This window comes from Narcine bancroftii, chromosome 7 (assembly GCF_036971445.1).
Source record: "Narcine bancroftii isolate sNarBan1 chromosome 7, sNarBan1.hap1, whole genome shotgun sequence".
Classification (NCBI taxonomy): Eukaryota; Metazoa; Chordata; class Chondrichthyes; order Torpediniformes; family Narcinidae; genus Narcine; species Narcine bancroftii.
In genome coordinates this window covers 12,564,983-12,583,352 of record NC_091475.1, presented here as the reverse complement: position 1 = coordinate 12,583,352, position 18,370 = coordinate 12,564,983, and the positions used below count along the sequence as shown (strand labels likewise).

Below are 18,370 nucleotides of genomic sequence, written 5' to 3'. Positions count from 1 at the left end.
GGGAGAAAAAACGGAGAAGCCAATGTTAATGCCATCCAGTTGGAGAGAGAGAAAATCCTCTCCCGAGCTTGGCACCATTTTGTTCAAGCTCCTGCTGACGTTTTTTCATATATTCATGAAGGGCTCAAGCCCTTAAAGTTGGTTATGTATCTTCGGTACATAAAGAACCCTGTCTGACCAGCTGAGTTTCTCCAGCTGAGTGTTTATACTTCAACCACAGTGTCTGCAGACGTTTGTGTTTTACACAAGGAAGAGATGCAGGAGTAGGCCTTTCTGCCCAACATGTCCATTCCTCCCCCTTTGCCCATTCTGCCTTTCATTAAGATCAAGGCTGATCTTCCACCTCTGCTCTGTTCATCTCCTCTTGCCCTAGAATCTCTCGATTCCCCCATTATCTATAAACTATTGATCTAATCAACTGAACCTCCGCAGCCTTCTTGGGTAGATAACTCCAAATTTTCACTCTCCTTGGGTGATAAAAAAAAGTGTCTTCAACTAGCACAGGAAACATCTTGCATCTTCCCCAAAGACTTGGGAAGATCCTGCGACATTTTAACCATCAGTTGAAACCATGAATAGCTGGCTCCATATTTTGAGAAAATGGCCTTTGGTTTTGTACCTAATAGGTAAAGATTCCGGCATCGACAAGAACTCAGTACATATCAATGAGATTGAGTGATGAGGTCATTAAATATTCTTAATCAGGATTAGTAAAACCACCATCCTCTTTCTGAGAAAATTTATGGCTCAGGTTCAAGACCCTTCACCAACTTGGTTCCTCTTTTCACAGCTACTACCTGACCTGCTGAGTGTTTCCTGTTTCCTCTAGTTTAATTTCAGATTTCCAGCATCTGCATTTTTCAGATTTTCATCTTTTTTTCCTCAACCATGTTGAGGCCCCATGGGAGTTCACTGCTTATGTACAACAGGGAATGTGAAATTGGAAATACCTTCTGCATTGAATAACCTTCTACAGCAGTTATTTTCTTACAAAGAGAATCCATAGACATAGTTCAACCACCTGCAATTTTAGACCAAGACTTACATTTATATAACACCTTTAATGGTGCCTTTCAACAACGAAATGCCTTCGAATTATAGACACTATTGAAAAATTCCACATATAGCCATGTGATAACAAGCAGACCATATATTTCAGAATTACTGTCTACGTTAATAATTACTACATGTTCTGGTGATATTTTGCCTATTCTCCGGGGGAGGGGGGAGGGCACCAGTGATTCCACATGGTTATTGGTTATTTTTTTCATTGCTAAACGTGTAAAGTAACCTTGACTAATGGGAGGGGCTAGATTAGTTTCACTAGATTTTTCAGGTTTTTTTTCTTTCTATTAAAATATTTCAACAAATATTGACCTCAAGTAACTAGCGATATGGTTTTACATTCTTTTTAAACCTATTCTTTTTTTCCCCTTCTGTGTCTATTTAACATAACATATAACATAACATAACAATTACAGCACGGAAACAGGCCATTAGGCCCTTCTAGTCCGCACCGAACCAAACACCCCTTTCTAATCCCACCTCCCTGCACAATGCCCATAACCCTCCATCTTCTTCTCATCCATATACCTGTCCAACCTTTTCTTAAATAATACAATTGACTCCGCCGCCACTATTTCTCCCGGAAGATCATTCCACACAGCTACCACTCTCTGAGTAAAGAAGTTCCCCCTCATGTTACCTCTAAACCTCTGCCCCTTAATTCTTAACTCATGTCCTCTTGTTTTAAACTTTCCTCCTCTTAACGGAAATAGTCTATCCACATCCATTCTGTCTATCCCTTTCATAATCTTAAATACTTCTATCAAATCCCCTCTCAACCTTCTACGCTCCAAAGAATAAAGACCCAATCTGTCCAATCTCTCCCCATACTCCAGATGCTTAAACCCAGGCAACATTCTGGTAAACCTTCTCTGCACTCTCTCCACTCTGTTTATATCCTTCCTATAATTAGGCGACCAGAACTGCACACAGAACTCCAAATTAGGCCGCACCAACGTCTTATACAATCTCAACATCACCTCCCAACTCCTATATTCCATGCAATGATTGATAAAGGCCAGCATACTAAAAGCCTTCTTCACCACCCTATTCACGTGAGTTTCTACCTTCAGGGAACGATGTACCGTCACTCCTAAATCTTTCTGCTCTTCTGTATTTCTCAATGCTCTCCCATTTACCACATATGTCCTATTCTGATTCTTCTTACCAAAATGAAGCACCTCACACTTATCAGCATTAAATTCCATCTGCCATTTTTCAGCCCACTTTTCTAAGCAGCCCAAATCCCTCTGCAATCCTTGAAAACCTTCTTCATTATCCACTATTCCACCTATCTTAGTATCGTCTGCATATTTACTAATCCAATTCACCACCCCATCATCTAGATCATTAATGTATATAACGAACAACAATGGGCCCAATACAGATCCTTGAGGCACACCACTGGTCACCGGCCTCCAACCTGACAGACAATTATCCACTACCACTCTCTGGCCTCTCCCTTTCAGCCAATGTTCAATCCATTTGACTATCTTAAAATTTATACCTAAAGACTGCACCTTCCTAACTAACCTTCCATGTGGTACCTTATCGAAGGTCTTACTGAAGTCCACATAGACAACATCCACTGCGCTACCCTCATCCACATTCCTAGTCACCTCTTCAAAAAATTCAATCAGATTGGTCAAACATGACCTTCCTCCCACAAATCCATGTTGAGTGCTCCTGATCAGACCCTGTCTATCCAGATGTTTATAAGTACTATCTCTAAGAATTTTCTCCATTAATTTACCTACCACAGACGTCAAACTTACAGGCCGATAGTTGCCAGGCTTCCTCCTTGAACCCTTTTTAAATAACGGAACCACATGCGCAATGCGCCAATCCTCCGGCACTATCCCCATATCTAATGACATTTGAAAAATTACCGCCAGAGCCTCTGCTATTTCCTCCTTCACTTCTCTCAATGTCCTGGGGAAGATCCCGTCTGGTCCCGGAGACTTATCCACCTTTATATTCTTCAAAAGCCTTAAAACTACACCTTTTGTAATCTCTATATTCCCCATATTTACCCAATTTGCTTTTTTTATCCCACATCTCCCAATATCCTTCTCCTTAGTGAATACCGAAGAAAAGAAACTGTTCAATATCTCCCCCATTTCTCTAGGTTCCACACACAGTTTTCCACTCTGATTTTCTAAGGGACCAATTTTGTCTCTAGCTTTCCTCTTACCATTAACATATTTGTAGAACTCTTTTGGATTAGTTTTCACCCTGCTTGCCATAGTTTTCTCGTACCTTCTTTTAGCTTTCCTAATTCCTCTCTTAAGATTCCTCTTACATTCAATGTATCTTTCAAACATCTCCTTAACTCCATGCTTCTTATATCTAATGTACGCCTCCCTTTTTCTTCGAACCAAGTTTCCAATATTCCTTGAAAACCACGGCTCTCTCAAACCTTTTGCCCCTCCTTTTAACCTAACAGGAACATAAAGCTTTTGCACTCTCAAAATCTGATCTTTAAAAGACTTCCATCTCTCTACTACATCCTGCCCATAAAACAAGTTGTCCCAATGCACACCCTGCAAGTCCTTTCGCATCTCCTCAAATCTAGCTTTTCCCCAATCAAAAACCTCAATTCTTGGCCCTGATTTCTCTCTTTCCATAATGACATTGAAGCTGATGGCATTATGATCACTGGACCCGAAGTGCTCGCCAACACTAACCTCCGTCACTTGACCCATCCCATTTGCCAACAGTAGATCTAACACTGCTCCTTCTCTGGTCGGCACCTCTACATATTGTTGTAAAAAACTATCTTGCACACATTTCACAAACTCTAACCCATCCATTCCTTTCACAGAATGTGTTTCCCAATCTATATGTGGAAAATTAAAATCTCCCATAATTACAACCCTGTGCTTATCACAAATATCTACTATCTCCCTACAGATTTGCTCCTCTAGGTCTCGGTCCCCTCCGGGTGGTCTATAATACACCCCTACAAATGTAACCTCTCCTTTCCTACTCCTCAGTTCCACCCAAATAGCCTCCGTGGATGTGCCCTCTAATCTATCCTTCCTCGGCACCGCTGTAATATTTACCCTGACAAGCAATGCAACCCCACCTCCTCTTGCCCCTCCGACTCTATCACACCTAAAACAACGAAACCCAGGGATATTCAGTTGCCAATCACATCCCTCCTGCAACCATGTCTCACTAATCGCTACCACATCATACTTCCAAGTATCAATCCACACCTTCAGCTCATCCACCTTTTTTACAATACTCCTGGCATTAAAATATATGAATTTCAGGGATTTCCCATTTTTTAATCCCTGTTTTCCCTCATCTTTAAGAACAACATTATTTACTTTTCCTGCCAATTGCCCTTCATCTTCTTCCAGAGCATTTCCCTTCTCTATCACCTGCCCATCCATATTCAAATACTTACTACAAACTTTCATTGTTTGCATTCTAACCTTCTCCTTACTGCTCTGTACTATTTTGTTCCCTCCCCCCAACCATTCTAGTTTAAAGGATCCTGAGTAGCCCTAGCAAATACCTCTGCCAGGATTCTGGTCCCCCTGGGATTTAAGTGTAACCCGTCCTTACTGTACAGGTCACATCTCCCCCAAAAAAGGTCCCAGTTATCCTTGGATAAAAATGAATGATTATGTAATCTTCAATATTTTTAATGTGTGCTTGCTTATATGTTAAACTCAATTAGTTTAAATAAAAGAATTGCTGTGTGCAACATCTGAAACATTTGGGAAGCTCCTGTTCTTCAAAATAGAGCAATGGATCTTTTACATCCACTTGAAAGAACTTCAAGCGTACCCCCAACAAAGAGGTCCATCCAAGGCTCTGGCTCGTGCACCTCTGGAACCCAGTATTGTCTGAAATGCGTTCAGCTGAAAATAGTGGACAGACATTTTCTGGAGGCCATTGAGACAGCAGAGAGCATCAAGTCCAAACAAATGAATTCAAAACAATAGAAGCCCACAAGGCTTTGGTGCTGATTTTTATGAATGCTTCAAGGATGCTATTTAGTAAACTTAAAGCTCAGGGCCAGGTCATTATTCAATTGATTATTCTTCAGAGATTAGGAATAAAACACACTTCTGGAATCGTAATTAGCAAGAGTACAGCAGAAGCAACAGAATTTTAAATATCCATATCTAGAAAATGCATTACCTCACAAAACATTACCAGTATTAGTGTTCTGGCCACCATAATGTTGTTTGTGAATCCCATACATAGTGGAAACGTACAACCCACATCAAACCCACTCCCTCATTTAATAAGATCACAGCTCCCCTGAATATCATCTAAATCCTTATTTCCCATATACCCAATACAGCCTTTCACTCCCTGTTCATCAAGCATCCATCGAGCCTGCCTTAAAAAAAGACCAACTATGCTATTCCCACTGACCTTTGAGCAAGATATTGCTGAGGTCTCATAAGAAAATTCACCTCACCGCATCCTTAACTGGGTGAATCTGAGGAGAATCAGGAGGAGACATCCTCTTCACCCTGTTAAAAACTGCTCAAGAACTCAAACATTTCAATGATGTTCTCTCTCAGTCTTCCAAACACCCACAAGCTACAAGCCTAACCAGTTCAACCTTTCCTTGTAAGACAGCCCACTCGCTCCAGGTATTAGCTCATAAACATCTCTGAACTGCTTCCAGGACATTACCATCCTTCCTGAAATAAGGCGGCCATTGTTGTTTCTGGTGCTCCAGATGTGGCCTCACCAATGCCTGATGTAACCTTCCTCCTTTTATCTTCAATTCCTCCCACAATAAATGTTAGCTTTCTTAACCACGCTGTAGCAGAATTCTAGCCTTTTGTGAATCACGGAGACCACAGTCATATTCCTCTGATCTTGGAACCCTGATATTTTTTTCCTCTTTTATTTTTCCTGCAAAGGTAGTTAATTTCACATTCTCCTACACTGGTAGGATATGGAAGCTATGGAGAGGGTGCAGAGGACGTTACCTGGATTGGGAAACAAGTCTTATGAGATAAGGTTATCAGAGCTGGGACTTTTCACTTTGCAGCGTAGAAGGATGCGAGGAGACTTGATAGATTATTGAGAGGTATAGATAAGGTGGACAATCAGAACCCGATTCCCAGGGAAAGATCAGCAAACACCAGAGGACACGAGTGCAAAGTCAAAGGAGGGAAGTTTAGGGGTAGACATCAGAGAGTTGTGGGAGCCTGGAAAGCCTTGCTGGGGATGGTGGTGGAGGCTGAAACATTGAGGGCATTTAAGAGACTCTTAGACAGACACATGGATGAAAGAAAAATAATGGGGTAAGGAAGGTTTTGTACTTTTTTTTTAAAGGAATCTATGGCTCAGCACAACATTGTTCCATGTTCTATTTTCCCTTATACTCAATTTGCTGGATCTTTGACAATTCACCTTCAAATGCGAGAATCATAGACCACCACAATCAGGATGCCCTGTGTATCACCACACTAAATGACATTGCTGGTTTTGGGTCTGGTATCCTGGGTCCGAATGATAAGTTGCTTCTGATCGCATTTGCTAAAATGTAAAGCTGTAAACTCTTACATAAATATATTATTACCAGGTGGTAAATAGTCATTCAACAACTGGAGAGTGTTGCCAATAAAAATAAATAATCTTGCAGTTAGGGAGAGACATGAGAGAGGGCTACTAGGGATCCAAGGAATCAGAATGGTGCAGAGAGGAAGCAATTTCTTTGTGCAGAGAGATCGGTACAACAAGACACTCCTGGCATGAGACTCTGCAAGGACACGAATTGGTCTCTATGAATGCCTGTGTTTTGAGAAAGTCTGCAATGGAGGTAAAGTGAAGGAGAAACTTCATGCATCTTCCTCCCTCCTTCTGCTTCACCCAGGTTCTAAATTTAAATTTGGACATACAGCAAGGTAACAGGGCCTTTCGGCCCATGAGCCCATGCCACCCAATTGACCTACACCCCTGGTATGTTTTTTTTGGACAGCAGGAGGAAACCGGAGCACCCGAGGAAAATCCATGCAGACATGGAGAGAACGTACAAACTCCTTACAGACAGTGCGTGATTCAAGCCCTGGTCCCGAGCTGTCTCTGGCGCTCTTACAGCATTGCACTAACCATCATGCTAACCGTGCCACCCTTTATTTCCCTACCCCTCTTCTCCATCCCTCCCATTATGCAAATTATTTTTCTTCCCTCACCTTGTTCCATCTGTCCATTGCCCATACACTCAATACATTAGGTCCCTGTCCCCTTCCTCTACTGTTCTAATTTTCCCATCCTCTTCTCTCGTCTCAGTTATCACCTTTACTCATCATATTTCAGAATCTGTTGTTCTCACACCACGTCCCAGTCTCTGTCCCTACTTTTACCCTTCTCTCCACTCCTGAGTCCATCTGCACATCAATCCCTCTTCAGCTACAGCTTGCCAGCTCCTTGCTTCCCCCATCTTTACAACTGGCCATCACTTATCTACACTCCAAGTCCTCTTTCAGGGTCTTGACCCAAAGAGACAACTATCCCTCTGCTTGGTCCATTGGGTTTATCAGACATCAGTCTCTTGCAATGGCGATGAATACTTGTCCTACTCCAGCAGGCAGAAGGAAAATCAAAATGCAATACATGTAGCCCTCAATTTACGACCGTTCTGACTGACCAGTCATATCACGAAATAGACGCAAGTCGGAAATTCACTGTATCTGTTTTATCGTTCGTCAAATACAACATGGTGGCCAACAAGGCCAGCTCTCGCAAGAGGAAGACCACCAGCCAGCTTTCACAAGAGGTTGGCTACCCCAGTCACAGGTGCTATTTTCCATAGACAGGCCAAGAGGATAATTTTTATATTTACATATATTTTTTCTTCAATCATATGTACGGATGGCCATAAGTCACGTAGATTGTAAGTCGGGGACTACCTGTATGTGGCAGAGATCAGTAGTAGCTTCCAGGAATGAGCTGGGCCAGGAAAGTAACCTTCACCTTCACCCCATGGCAATACTCGAGCTTGCAATTGAGCTTATAGGAGGTCGGGGCTCTCAGTGAGGGCGAAAAACTTAAAAGTGTCCAACTTTACCGAGGCCAGAAATGTATTTACAGTAAAACCCCTGGTATCCGGCACCTATAGGGATTGTTAGATGCTAGATAAGTATATTTTCTGGTTGCGAGAGACTTATTTTACAATGACTCTAAAGCCCGGAAAACGGCACATAAAATTTGAGAGTAAAGAAGTAACATTTATTGGGCCAAATAAAGATGTTATTGCAGACAAGTTTAATTTGTTACTCCACTATGACAGTTGCTTGTGAGAGCTTTTCAATGGGAGAGAGAAAAAGAGCACAAACTAAAAGCAGGCTGGCAAAGAAGAAGCTACATTTCCCAATGGATGTCAAGGCATTAAAAAACATGGCTGAAATTGCTGTGCTCCAAGCTGATAGGATTACACCTGTACAAACAAACTCGAGGCTCATATCTTCTGCATTGAGTCACCTTGTATTGAATGGAGAAGTTGGTATCTAATATACAAGGAAAAGAGATACTAATGTTCCTTCGCTCAGAGGCTGTGGTCCCTGTTGGAAAGTGGATTTTGACAAACATCTGGCATTGACAGGATTCATCATTTAATCACATACTCCATGGTTTAAACTGATTGACTAACAGTCACGATCAGATTTACACACAGCAAAGAACACCCTCTCATGCAGAGAATTGGAGGCTATTCTTCATAGCAAGTCCAATCTCTGATCAGTAACTACAAGTGCATGCAATAATTCTTCAGTACACCACTTCTGGCAAACCGATGGAAATTTCAATATTTAAGAGAAATCTCTTGGTGCCTGCCACATTGACCACCGCCAGTGGGCTGATATCGCCTCAAACCGCGCATCTTGGCGCCTCACAGTTCGGCGGGCAGCAACCTCCTTTGAAGAAGATGACAGAGCCCACCTCACTGACAAAATACAAAGGAGGAAAAACCCAACACCCAACCCCAACCCACCAATTTTCCCTTGCAACCGCTGCAACCGTGTCTGCCTGTCCTGCATCGGACTTGTCAGCCACAAACGAGCCTGCAGCTGACGTGGACATTACCCCTCCATTAATCTTCGTCCGCGAAGCCAAACCAAAGAAGAAGAAAAAGAACATAGGTACACAGATGGGAGGGATCTGGAGGGCTAGGGTCCGGGTGCAGGTCAATAGAAGTAGGCAGAATCAATAGATTAGATGGACTGGAACCTGTTTCTGCATGGTAGTGTGCTGTGGTTCTAACTCAAGAGCACATACAGAGATTTATTAGTCAGTACCTTCATTCAGAAATCGGCTTAAACAAATTCACCTTTTTTAACCACAATCATCTCATATGTAGGTGCATCCAAATTAAGATTTTAACAAATAAACATTTGCTCCTTTCAAATGTAAATTGCCAATTTAGGTCCATCGTTCATGCTAAACAACCAGAGGAAATTTATACCGGCACTTCAGCCTAGAAGAGCAATGAAATGATTACAACCATCTCCTTGGTTTCAGGTTTGGATGTATGATTATCACTGCCTGCAAGTCCTGCAATATTAGGTTCAACAATCCCTGAATTAGCAAAAAACTGGCAGAAAAGAGGGTCAAATTAGGGTGTTGTGGATGGCAAACCTTCACCCTATCCACAGCATGACATTCCAACACTTTGCACTCCTCTCCTCAGCCATGCCTTAGCATTTCAACAAAAGGATGACGGAGAGGCAGACGCAGTTCAAAGATAAAACTGATATCCACTCGAAACATTGGACAATATACCATTGACTGAAGCACAAAGATATTCACCAAAGGATGGGCCATGACCATTGCACAACAAAAAAACTTTTTTTTTTAAATATACATCAAAGTGACAAAAAAAATCCTCAAATGCATTCAAGTAGAAAGTGGATAGTTTGCAAAGACATTGGAGCTCACAAGAAAGGCAATTGATGCTCTGGAAACACAAAGAAACTTGAATCTAATACCAGGAAAATAAAATATTTCTTTACCTTCATCCCAGGTTCGTCAATCTCTGGCAAGAAACATTTGCCACAATCAAAGAATATCTTTTAACGGTTATTTATTTTTATAGGAAGTGGTAAAATAAATAAATGTGATCTTACCTGAGACGAGTGAGACTGTGTCTTTCTCCCATGACACTACAGTGATATAAGTCTCCACAGAGGAAGGGATAATGCACTTGAATACTGCTATGTTCCCTCGCATGGCTTTCTGGTCCTCTACACGGACCGTATAGGGCTCTCTTAAGACTGGAGACAGAAAGCAGAATTGGGTTTGTGTTGTTAAACAGGAATGAACAACTTACAATTTTTATTTAACATTAAGATAACCCAAGTAGGAAATTTGAGGCAAACAGTTCAGTTCTGGTCACCTCTTTGCAGGAAGGATGCAGATGCTTTGGAGAGGCTGCAGCAGAGATTTACTGGGATGTTGCCTGGATTGGAATACATGCCTTAGGGACCAAGGCAGACAGAGCTAGGGCTTTTCTCTTTACAGTGGTGAAGGATAACAGGTAGCCTATTAGAGGTATATTTTTAGACATAGAGCAAAACAGGCCTTTCCGGCCCATGAACCCATGCCACCCAAATACACCAATTAATTTACAAATCCCATGGATAAGATCATTAAGGGCGTCAATTGTCAGCACCTTTTTCCTGTGACAACAATGGCAAATACCAAAGGATATCTGTTTAAGGTGAATGAAGGAAAGTTTAAGAGAGATGCCAGAGGGAAGTTTTTTTTAAATACAGAGAGGTTGAATGCCTGGAATGCATGGCCATGGGTGATGGTGGAGGCTGGTACAATGACACATTCAAAAGACTTTTAGATAGGCTCATGGAAAAATAGAAGGTTATGGGTGTGAGGGAAGGACTGGATAGCAGATTTATATAGGCTGGCACAGCATCATGGATCGAAGGGCCTTACTGGCCTGTAATATTCTATATTCCAAAAGGATAGGCTCAAAGATATGCTCTTTAAAGACAGTCATAAAAGTATAAAGTGACTTAGAATTCCAGAGCTTAAAGTGTCCAACTTTACCAAGCCCAGATTTACAGTAAAAGCCCTGGTATCCAGCACCTATGGGGACTGGCAGATGCCGAATAATTGTATTTTCCGGTTACTTGCGACTTGCATCCAACTAAAACACCTGAATTAAGAATATGCAGTTTAAAAGACAAAAATACCATACTGTATCTACACTCAAGAAACTTCACTTGCAATGAGATACATACCTGAAAGCATTTTATTTTATTTTCAGTCACATTCTTTGAAAATATTTAACTGTCACCACATCTGCAGATTCCCCCATCCCCCACTCCACGAAGCCATCAAAAGATGAACAATAATATTATAGATAGTTAACTCCTCCTCCCCCAAGTTTACAGATAAAGCATACTAAGACACTTAATAATATACTAATAAAGATAAAGAGTCTTACTAAGCAGAGATAAGGAGACACTTTAAGAGAGTCACCCCAACGGCAAGCAGGGTCAACCAGCTCTTCATCCTGGGCAACACCATTTTATTCAAATGCAATTTTGTTCAAGCTTTATTCAAACAGCTGCAATGAGCAAAGCACGACCAAGGCCTTCTGCTGACTGAATAATTGCTCCCATCTTTACCAAAGATTTACGTGTTGCTTCAGAGAACCTTTATTTTTACAATCCTAAAAGTATATATTTTACCTTTTTTTCTTATTTATTTTATTTTTTTAAATTTATTTTTCTCAATTTTTTTAACCAGTTACTTGAGGCGCCCAGTTGCTTGAATTGCAGATACCCGGATGCCAGAAACCTGGACCACCCAAGAATCAGGGCTTCTTGAAAACCCTCGGCTGAAATCTGGACCACCTGAGAATCCAAGTTTCCCAAACACTCTTGGCTTTTATGTGCGTGCATGGATGCGTAAGCGCCACAGCGGCCACAAGCAACCACAGGGAAGTCGCAGAAATGCAAGAAAAAAATACCTGTTTTTTTTAAATACTCTATTTTATATGAAAATAATTTCATCAATAAACTATTGAAATTTACCTTTTTATTCTCCTTAAATTTTAATTTTAAAAGTACTGCCCGAGAACTTGGAAAATCCAAAAATCAAGACCGACCCAATCCCCGAGAGGTCCAGATTGTAGAACTGATTACACCAGCTGCACATTTGCTCCAGAGAAGTCAATACAACTGAATGTCATGTCATACACTATTGTGTTGGCCATTAAACCCATATGTCTGAGAAGAAGCATCCCACTGAGCTTCCTGCACATATCCAGGGCTCCTTTCATTGTGAGCCTGAAATGCCAGTGGCGCAGTGATTTAGTGAGATGACCCTGCGCTGACACATCAGACCTGGCAGAGGGAATGAACAACAAGCAGAAGGCTGGAAGAACACAGCAAGCCAAGCAGCATCAATGCAGGCATAAAGAGTATGACAACAGGGATGAAATTCTCCTTACTGCAAGACGAAAGTTTGGAGAAAATGCTGGAAATTTTAAATGATCTCAAAATTATTTTAAGAGATGAACAGCAAAGGAGCACCAGCCAAGGTGCCAAAAAATTAATGGGTTCAGATCTAATTGGAATAGGACTGGATCTGACAATTATTAACTACATTAAAGGAAGATTTTCAAGGCAGCTAAATATGACTGATAAATACCTTGCTCAAAATGTTCAATTCACTAGCATAATTTAAAAAAGATTCTCTCCCAGAACCTTAACATTTTGGGCTCCGGCCATTTTGAACCTTTTATACTCTGGACTGGGTCCATGGGTAAACTACAGTATAGTATGAACCAGCTGGAGGTTGGGTGTAAAACCAGTCCCGGAAAGTAGGGGCATGGAGTATATGCGCTTGTTGGTAATCACTAAAATCCGGGGCATGGAGTCCAAAGTGTTAATTGCTGAAGAACCTACAGTATACTTCAACCTTTCTGATATTTCACTCCAGGTTGTTATTAATCAAAGTGGTTTAAGTTGCTTTTAAATTCTTCTTTCTGCCAGTTGTAAGGAAAATAAAGAGAAAAGGGTAACGATTCATTACTCACAATCGTCCTTGATCCTTTTTTTTTTCCCTTATTCAGTCAAGTGATATTGCCAGAGTTGGCAAGGTCAGATTTAACACCTGTCCTGATAGCTTAGAACTGCATAGACTGATGGGTAGACTGCTCTCGTATTCATCCCAGCGTATCACTATAATGTCACCAATGTAATGGCACCAATATTAATGTAAAATCTAATTTGCATGGGGGTTGATTTTATGCATATGGTTTGAACAGAATTACCACGGCCACATTCTTCAGAACTCCAGATAAACCCAATCTCATCAGATTTTAAGATTTCTCTCTTTCATGCCGGAGGGGATTGACAATTGGGTCAGAGATTTAATGTTTATTGCAGATGGTCGCTTCAGCCCGCCCTTCCATTTAAACCGTGGGCTACTGTGCAGGACTCATTTCCAAAAAGGTTTCAGGAAGGTGAAGATGAAGGCGGCGTCAATGTCAATTGGCAAAAAAAGCATCGGATGTGTCATTGTTTTTCAAGGGAAGATGAATGATGGCCTGGAATCCCACAGAGCCCAAGCAGGAAGAAAGAGTATATTTCCTTTTGCAAACACCCAAGGCTTTTACAACAACCTGATACAATCATTGCCAAGTCTCTGAGAGGGGCTCGCAGGGTGGATGAGATCTTCTCAAGCTGGTGACCAAGGTGTGGGGCACTCTTAGGTGTCAGAGTTCGATGACTGTTAGGAAGAGAAATTCCCCTCTATTTCACAGACAGTTATGTCATGGTAAAACACAAAAGCCTGCAGGCACCATGATTGAAGTAAAAACACAATGCTGGAGAAATTCAGCAGGTCAAACAGTGTCCTTTATATAGCAAAGATAAAGATATATAACCAACAGTTTGGCCCTGATGAAGGGTTCAAACCTGAAATATTGGTTTGCTATGTCATGATGTTCTCTGCCTCAGAGACCAGTGGATATTCAATTATGAAATTATTCAAGACCAAGATAAACAATGGGATCCTGCAGGAAAGTAGACTTTGAGGTCCGGATCAGCAAGATTTTTATTGAGCAATAAAGCAGGCTCAAGAGAGTCTCACAGCTTTTGCCAAGGCCAGCAAAAAAGCCACCATGGGTGAAGCATTTCTGAGAGATTAGAGAGTCCCGTTTGAAACTGAACTGCAATTTTTTTGATTCACAGGGTATGACTGACCCTAATAAAACATTGCTTAATAGTGTTAGCCAAATGCTAATAACAATACCTATGGAAGGATCTCAAACTCTTTGAGACGTTGCAGAAGATTTTATTAGAATAGAACCAGTGATGACAGATTTCAATTATGGGAAGGAACAAGAAAACAGTCTTGGAAGAGACATGGACAAAAAGAAGATTTGATAGTTCATGGTGATTGTTGCAGGGTTCTGGTTTTTTTTTTAGTGAGTTACTTTGGGGGTTGGATCAGAGTGCAAACACTCACAGATTTGCTAACAACATTTTACGGATGCAGAGGTGCCTAAATCCAAGCTGTAAATAGAGTTAATGCTCTCAATTTAGAACCAGAACAATGGATTGCTTGCCAAAGGAGAAGACATCTGTTCAGAGAGAAGATCATATGTTTACGACTCATGTTTTGGGGAAATTGAAACTGAAACCAGAATTGATCAAGCAAGTCATGTGACTGAGACACTTGAAGCAGCAGCATTTAGTATCATCAGCCAGTCATCTGAAAAAACAAATATGAAGTAACTTTGCGTGAGATGGACACACCTGTTGTTTTCTCCTTGTCGGGGGAAACAGGGATCTGCTGTGACCATTGTAATGGTCATTTTGATTTACCCATGTCTGGGTAAAGGAAGCAGGATCATTCTTGTATTTGGATCTTAACCACTCTGATGGTCATTTCATTTAACCCTTCCCTGGGTTGGGGGAAGCACCGTGGAAGTCACAAGTATTGTTTCCCCTATGCAAGGAAGAGGGAAGTTGTGATAATCATCCGTATATCTGGAAGCAACTCAACAAGAATTTGTGAATATTGAGAAGTCTCACCTACTGCATAATTACTTCCGAACAACGGTTTAAAAGTTCTGAGTTTCAACACAGGATTTCTAAGACTGAACTTTGAATCGACTTTTCAGAATTGGGCCTAAGCAACAATGGTTTAGGTAATCCACACACACACACACACACACACACACACACACACATATGCACATAGTTGGGGTTAAGTTTAGATTTAAATAAGATATTATATTATTTGTGCCTACTAATTTAAAAATATTGATTTAAAAATATACCATTGTCTTGGTGAATTTCTATGACTGCTGGTTTATGATGTAAATAATTACTGAGATAACAGAACTTTGATCTAAAACGTTGACTGTTACCTAATTTGCTGAAAAATTGTATTTCCGCTGGCAAGTGAATTCAAGGTTGATAATTGACAACAGGAAAGGAACAAGCAGAATCTATTTTAATGTGGTTATTGTTGTGCTCAGAATTCCCCTTCTGATAGGGTTATGAATCCTTCGTAAAATCTTCAAAAAGGGTATTGAATATTAACTTGAAAGAAAAATTATCAAGAGGATGGGAAAGAGCCAGAGAGACCTGCAGTGCAGGAACTGGCCCTTCCATTCACTTGTCCACCCTGGCCAACAGGCCCCCATTGACACAAACCGTACTCCAATCCCATTTCATTTCTCCTACTCCCCCTCCAGATACCACAACTCACCTATACATTAGCGGCAATTTACAATGGCCAATCAACCCACACCTTTTTGGGATGTGGAAAGAGGAAGTGACAAGGAGAAACATGCAACTTCATGCACATTGCACCAGACATCCAGGTCTCCGGGGCAGGGAGGCAGCAGCTCTTGGCGCTCTCCCCCAATCCGCTCTGGTAGCAGAGTACACCTTAATTCAAAGACTTGTCACAGTGACGAGAGATTAAATGGCCAGAATTAGAACCAAAGAGCACTACAATGCAGGAACAGGCCCTTCAAGTCTGTTCCAAATTATTCTGAGTGAATCACAAAAGTCTGCAGATGCTGTGACTGAAGTAAAAATACACGGAAATGCTGGAAAAACTCAGCCTGTCTTTCAGCGTTCAAAAAGACAAAGGTATATCGCCAACATTTCGGGCCTGAGCCCATCTTCAAGGAATAAGCAAAGAATAAACAGAACAAACAAACAAAAAGCAAATCTCATAATAGAGACAGTGCCGGCTGGGGGAGGAGTCCAGACCAACAAAAGGTGTTAATTGGATATGATAAGGGGACAGGAGAGAACTTATTTTATCTGTGTGAAAGGAGACAGGGAAAAGGGAGACCTGGGGGCAGAGGGAAGAAGTGTGGGGGGGGGGGGTGGTTAACGAAAGCCAGAGAAGTTGATATTAATGCCCTCCAGTTGGAGGGTGCCCAGTCAGAAGATGAGGTGTTACTCCTCCAATTCGCAGATGGTCTCAGTCTGGCAGTGCATGAGACCATGGACGGATGTGTCAGAAGGAAATGAGATGGGGAATTAAAATGGGTGGACACTGGGAGATCCACACTATTGCTCTGTCCACCGGCAACATTGTTGTACATCTCTTCTTTCTATCTGATTGATATCCTTCCTCGAATTAGGTGACCAAAATTGCACACTGTACTGCGAATTTGGCCTTATATGTCTTATAGAACTTCACCATGACATCCAATCAATGATCCCATGCAAGTATTAAAGCAACCAAGAAATTATCAGAATTGCGAACCAGTCAAATCGTCTGCATTGAGAAGATTCTCACTCTACTCACCGGCCTTAATGTGAATATCCTGACTTCTAATTTTCCCTGAAGGATTTTCTGCTGTGCAATAATACAAACTGCCGTGGATTAAGTTATTAAAACTTGAAGGGGGGAAGGGGAAGATCTGGAGAGTGCCGTTTGGATGGACTTGCCGGATCCCTGGAACGTCGTACATCTCTTCTCCAGTTGCTAGGTACCAGCGTAATGTTGCTGGGGGGTTCCCTGATGCAGGGCATGATAACAGTGTCCCCATGGTGCTGGCGAAGACTACCTCTTGCAGAGATCCATTGACAAAATACAAGCTGGACTGCAGATCTTCACTGGCAACTGTAATGAGACAAGGCAATGCAACACGTTTACAATGTAGCAAAAAAATTTCCACATTCTTAGATGATTACAGCAATATCATATTTTAAATTTAGATATACAGCAGGGTAACAGGCGATTTCGGCCCACGAGCCCGTGCCGCCCAACTACACCCAATTGACATACAACTCGCGGTACGTTTTGAATGGTGGGAGCAAACTGGAGCACTGGGAGGAAACCCACACAGACAAAGGGAGAACATACAAACTCCTGACAGACAGCACGGGATTCAAACCCCAAGTCTGAGTCACTGGTGCTGCGCTACCGTTACACTAACCATACCACCCCCTAGGATTATTAATTACACTGAACAACAAAGATTTTGCTTCCTGAATACTTTTGGATGTATTTTTGGCAGCTGATCACAAAAATCACTAATATTTTCCAACCACATACCATTTTTTTAAATTATAACCTATTTTTGTGATTCCTTGTCATATTTTAAGTCTACTTCAAGCATACAAAACCATGCAGAGCCATACGCCATTGAAAATTCATTTTCTGCGATTCGCACTTGGACTTCTTCCTGCCGATCTTGGTGCAGACAGTGACGAACACGGTGAAAAGTTTCACCAGGACATTGCCACCAGGGAAAAGCGATATCAGGGCAACTGGAATCCATCGATTCCGACCGTCTATTGTTGAATACTGTCAGATGCTGAGTACAAGCTAAACAGAATAATATTTATGCCTCAACCATCATCATTTCATCCAACAATGATTTGATCTTTGCTGTTTGCTCGGCCACGCAAGAGAGGGCTACGTGTCCAAAGTATTTAATTGGATGTCATGTTCCATAAGTTCAAGAATGGTGCGACATAAAGATGAAGTGCTCATCCTGTGACAATTTCAACCAATCAGAATTCAGAACCAAGCTCGTTGTCATGATCATGTAACAAAATTATGCAAAGTAGGTGCAGAAATGACTGTAAATTACATTTCCAAAAATGTACTGTTTGAAAAAAAAATGTGAAAAAGAAGAGAAAAGAAAGTAGTGCCTGCAATTCATTATCCATTCAGAAATTTGATGGTTGGGAAGAAGCTGGGGGCTTTTTTTGTAGTGATGAGTGCAGGCACCTGCATCTCTTCCTGGTGGTAGTAGTGAGAAGAGGGCATGGCCTGGGTGGTGAGGATCCTGGATGATAGAGGCTGCTTTCTTGAG

The 18,370-nt window shown here is 41.5% G+C and overlaps 1 protein-coding gene across 1 annotated transcript in view; it reads right to left on the bottom strand.

Annotated features, from left to right (window-relative positions):
• The window catches only part of LOC138739957 (cell adhesion molecule DSCAM), a 454,986-nt gene extending 437,156 nt beyond the window's left edge, over positions 1–17,830 (bottom strand). The window contains exons 1-3 of the mRNA XM_069892422.1: positions 17,660–17,830; positions 16,852–17,227; positions 10,170–10,316 (exon numbers count right to left, since the gene is read on the bottom strand). Of these exons, the coding sequence (XP_069748523.1) occupies positions 10,170–10,316; positions 16,852–17,227; positions 17,660–17,830 (694 nt within the window). The remainder of the gene's footprint in view (positions 1–10,169; positions 10,317–16,851; positions 17,228–17,659) is intronic.
• Between the last annotated feature and the right edge of the window lie 540 nt (positions 17,831–18,370).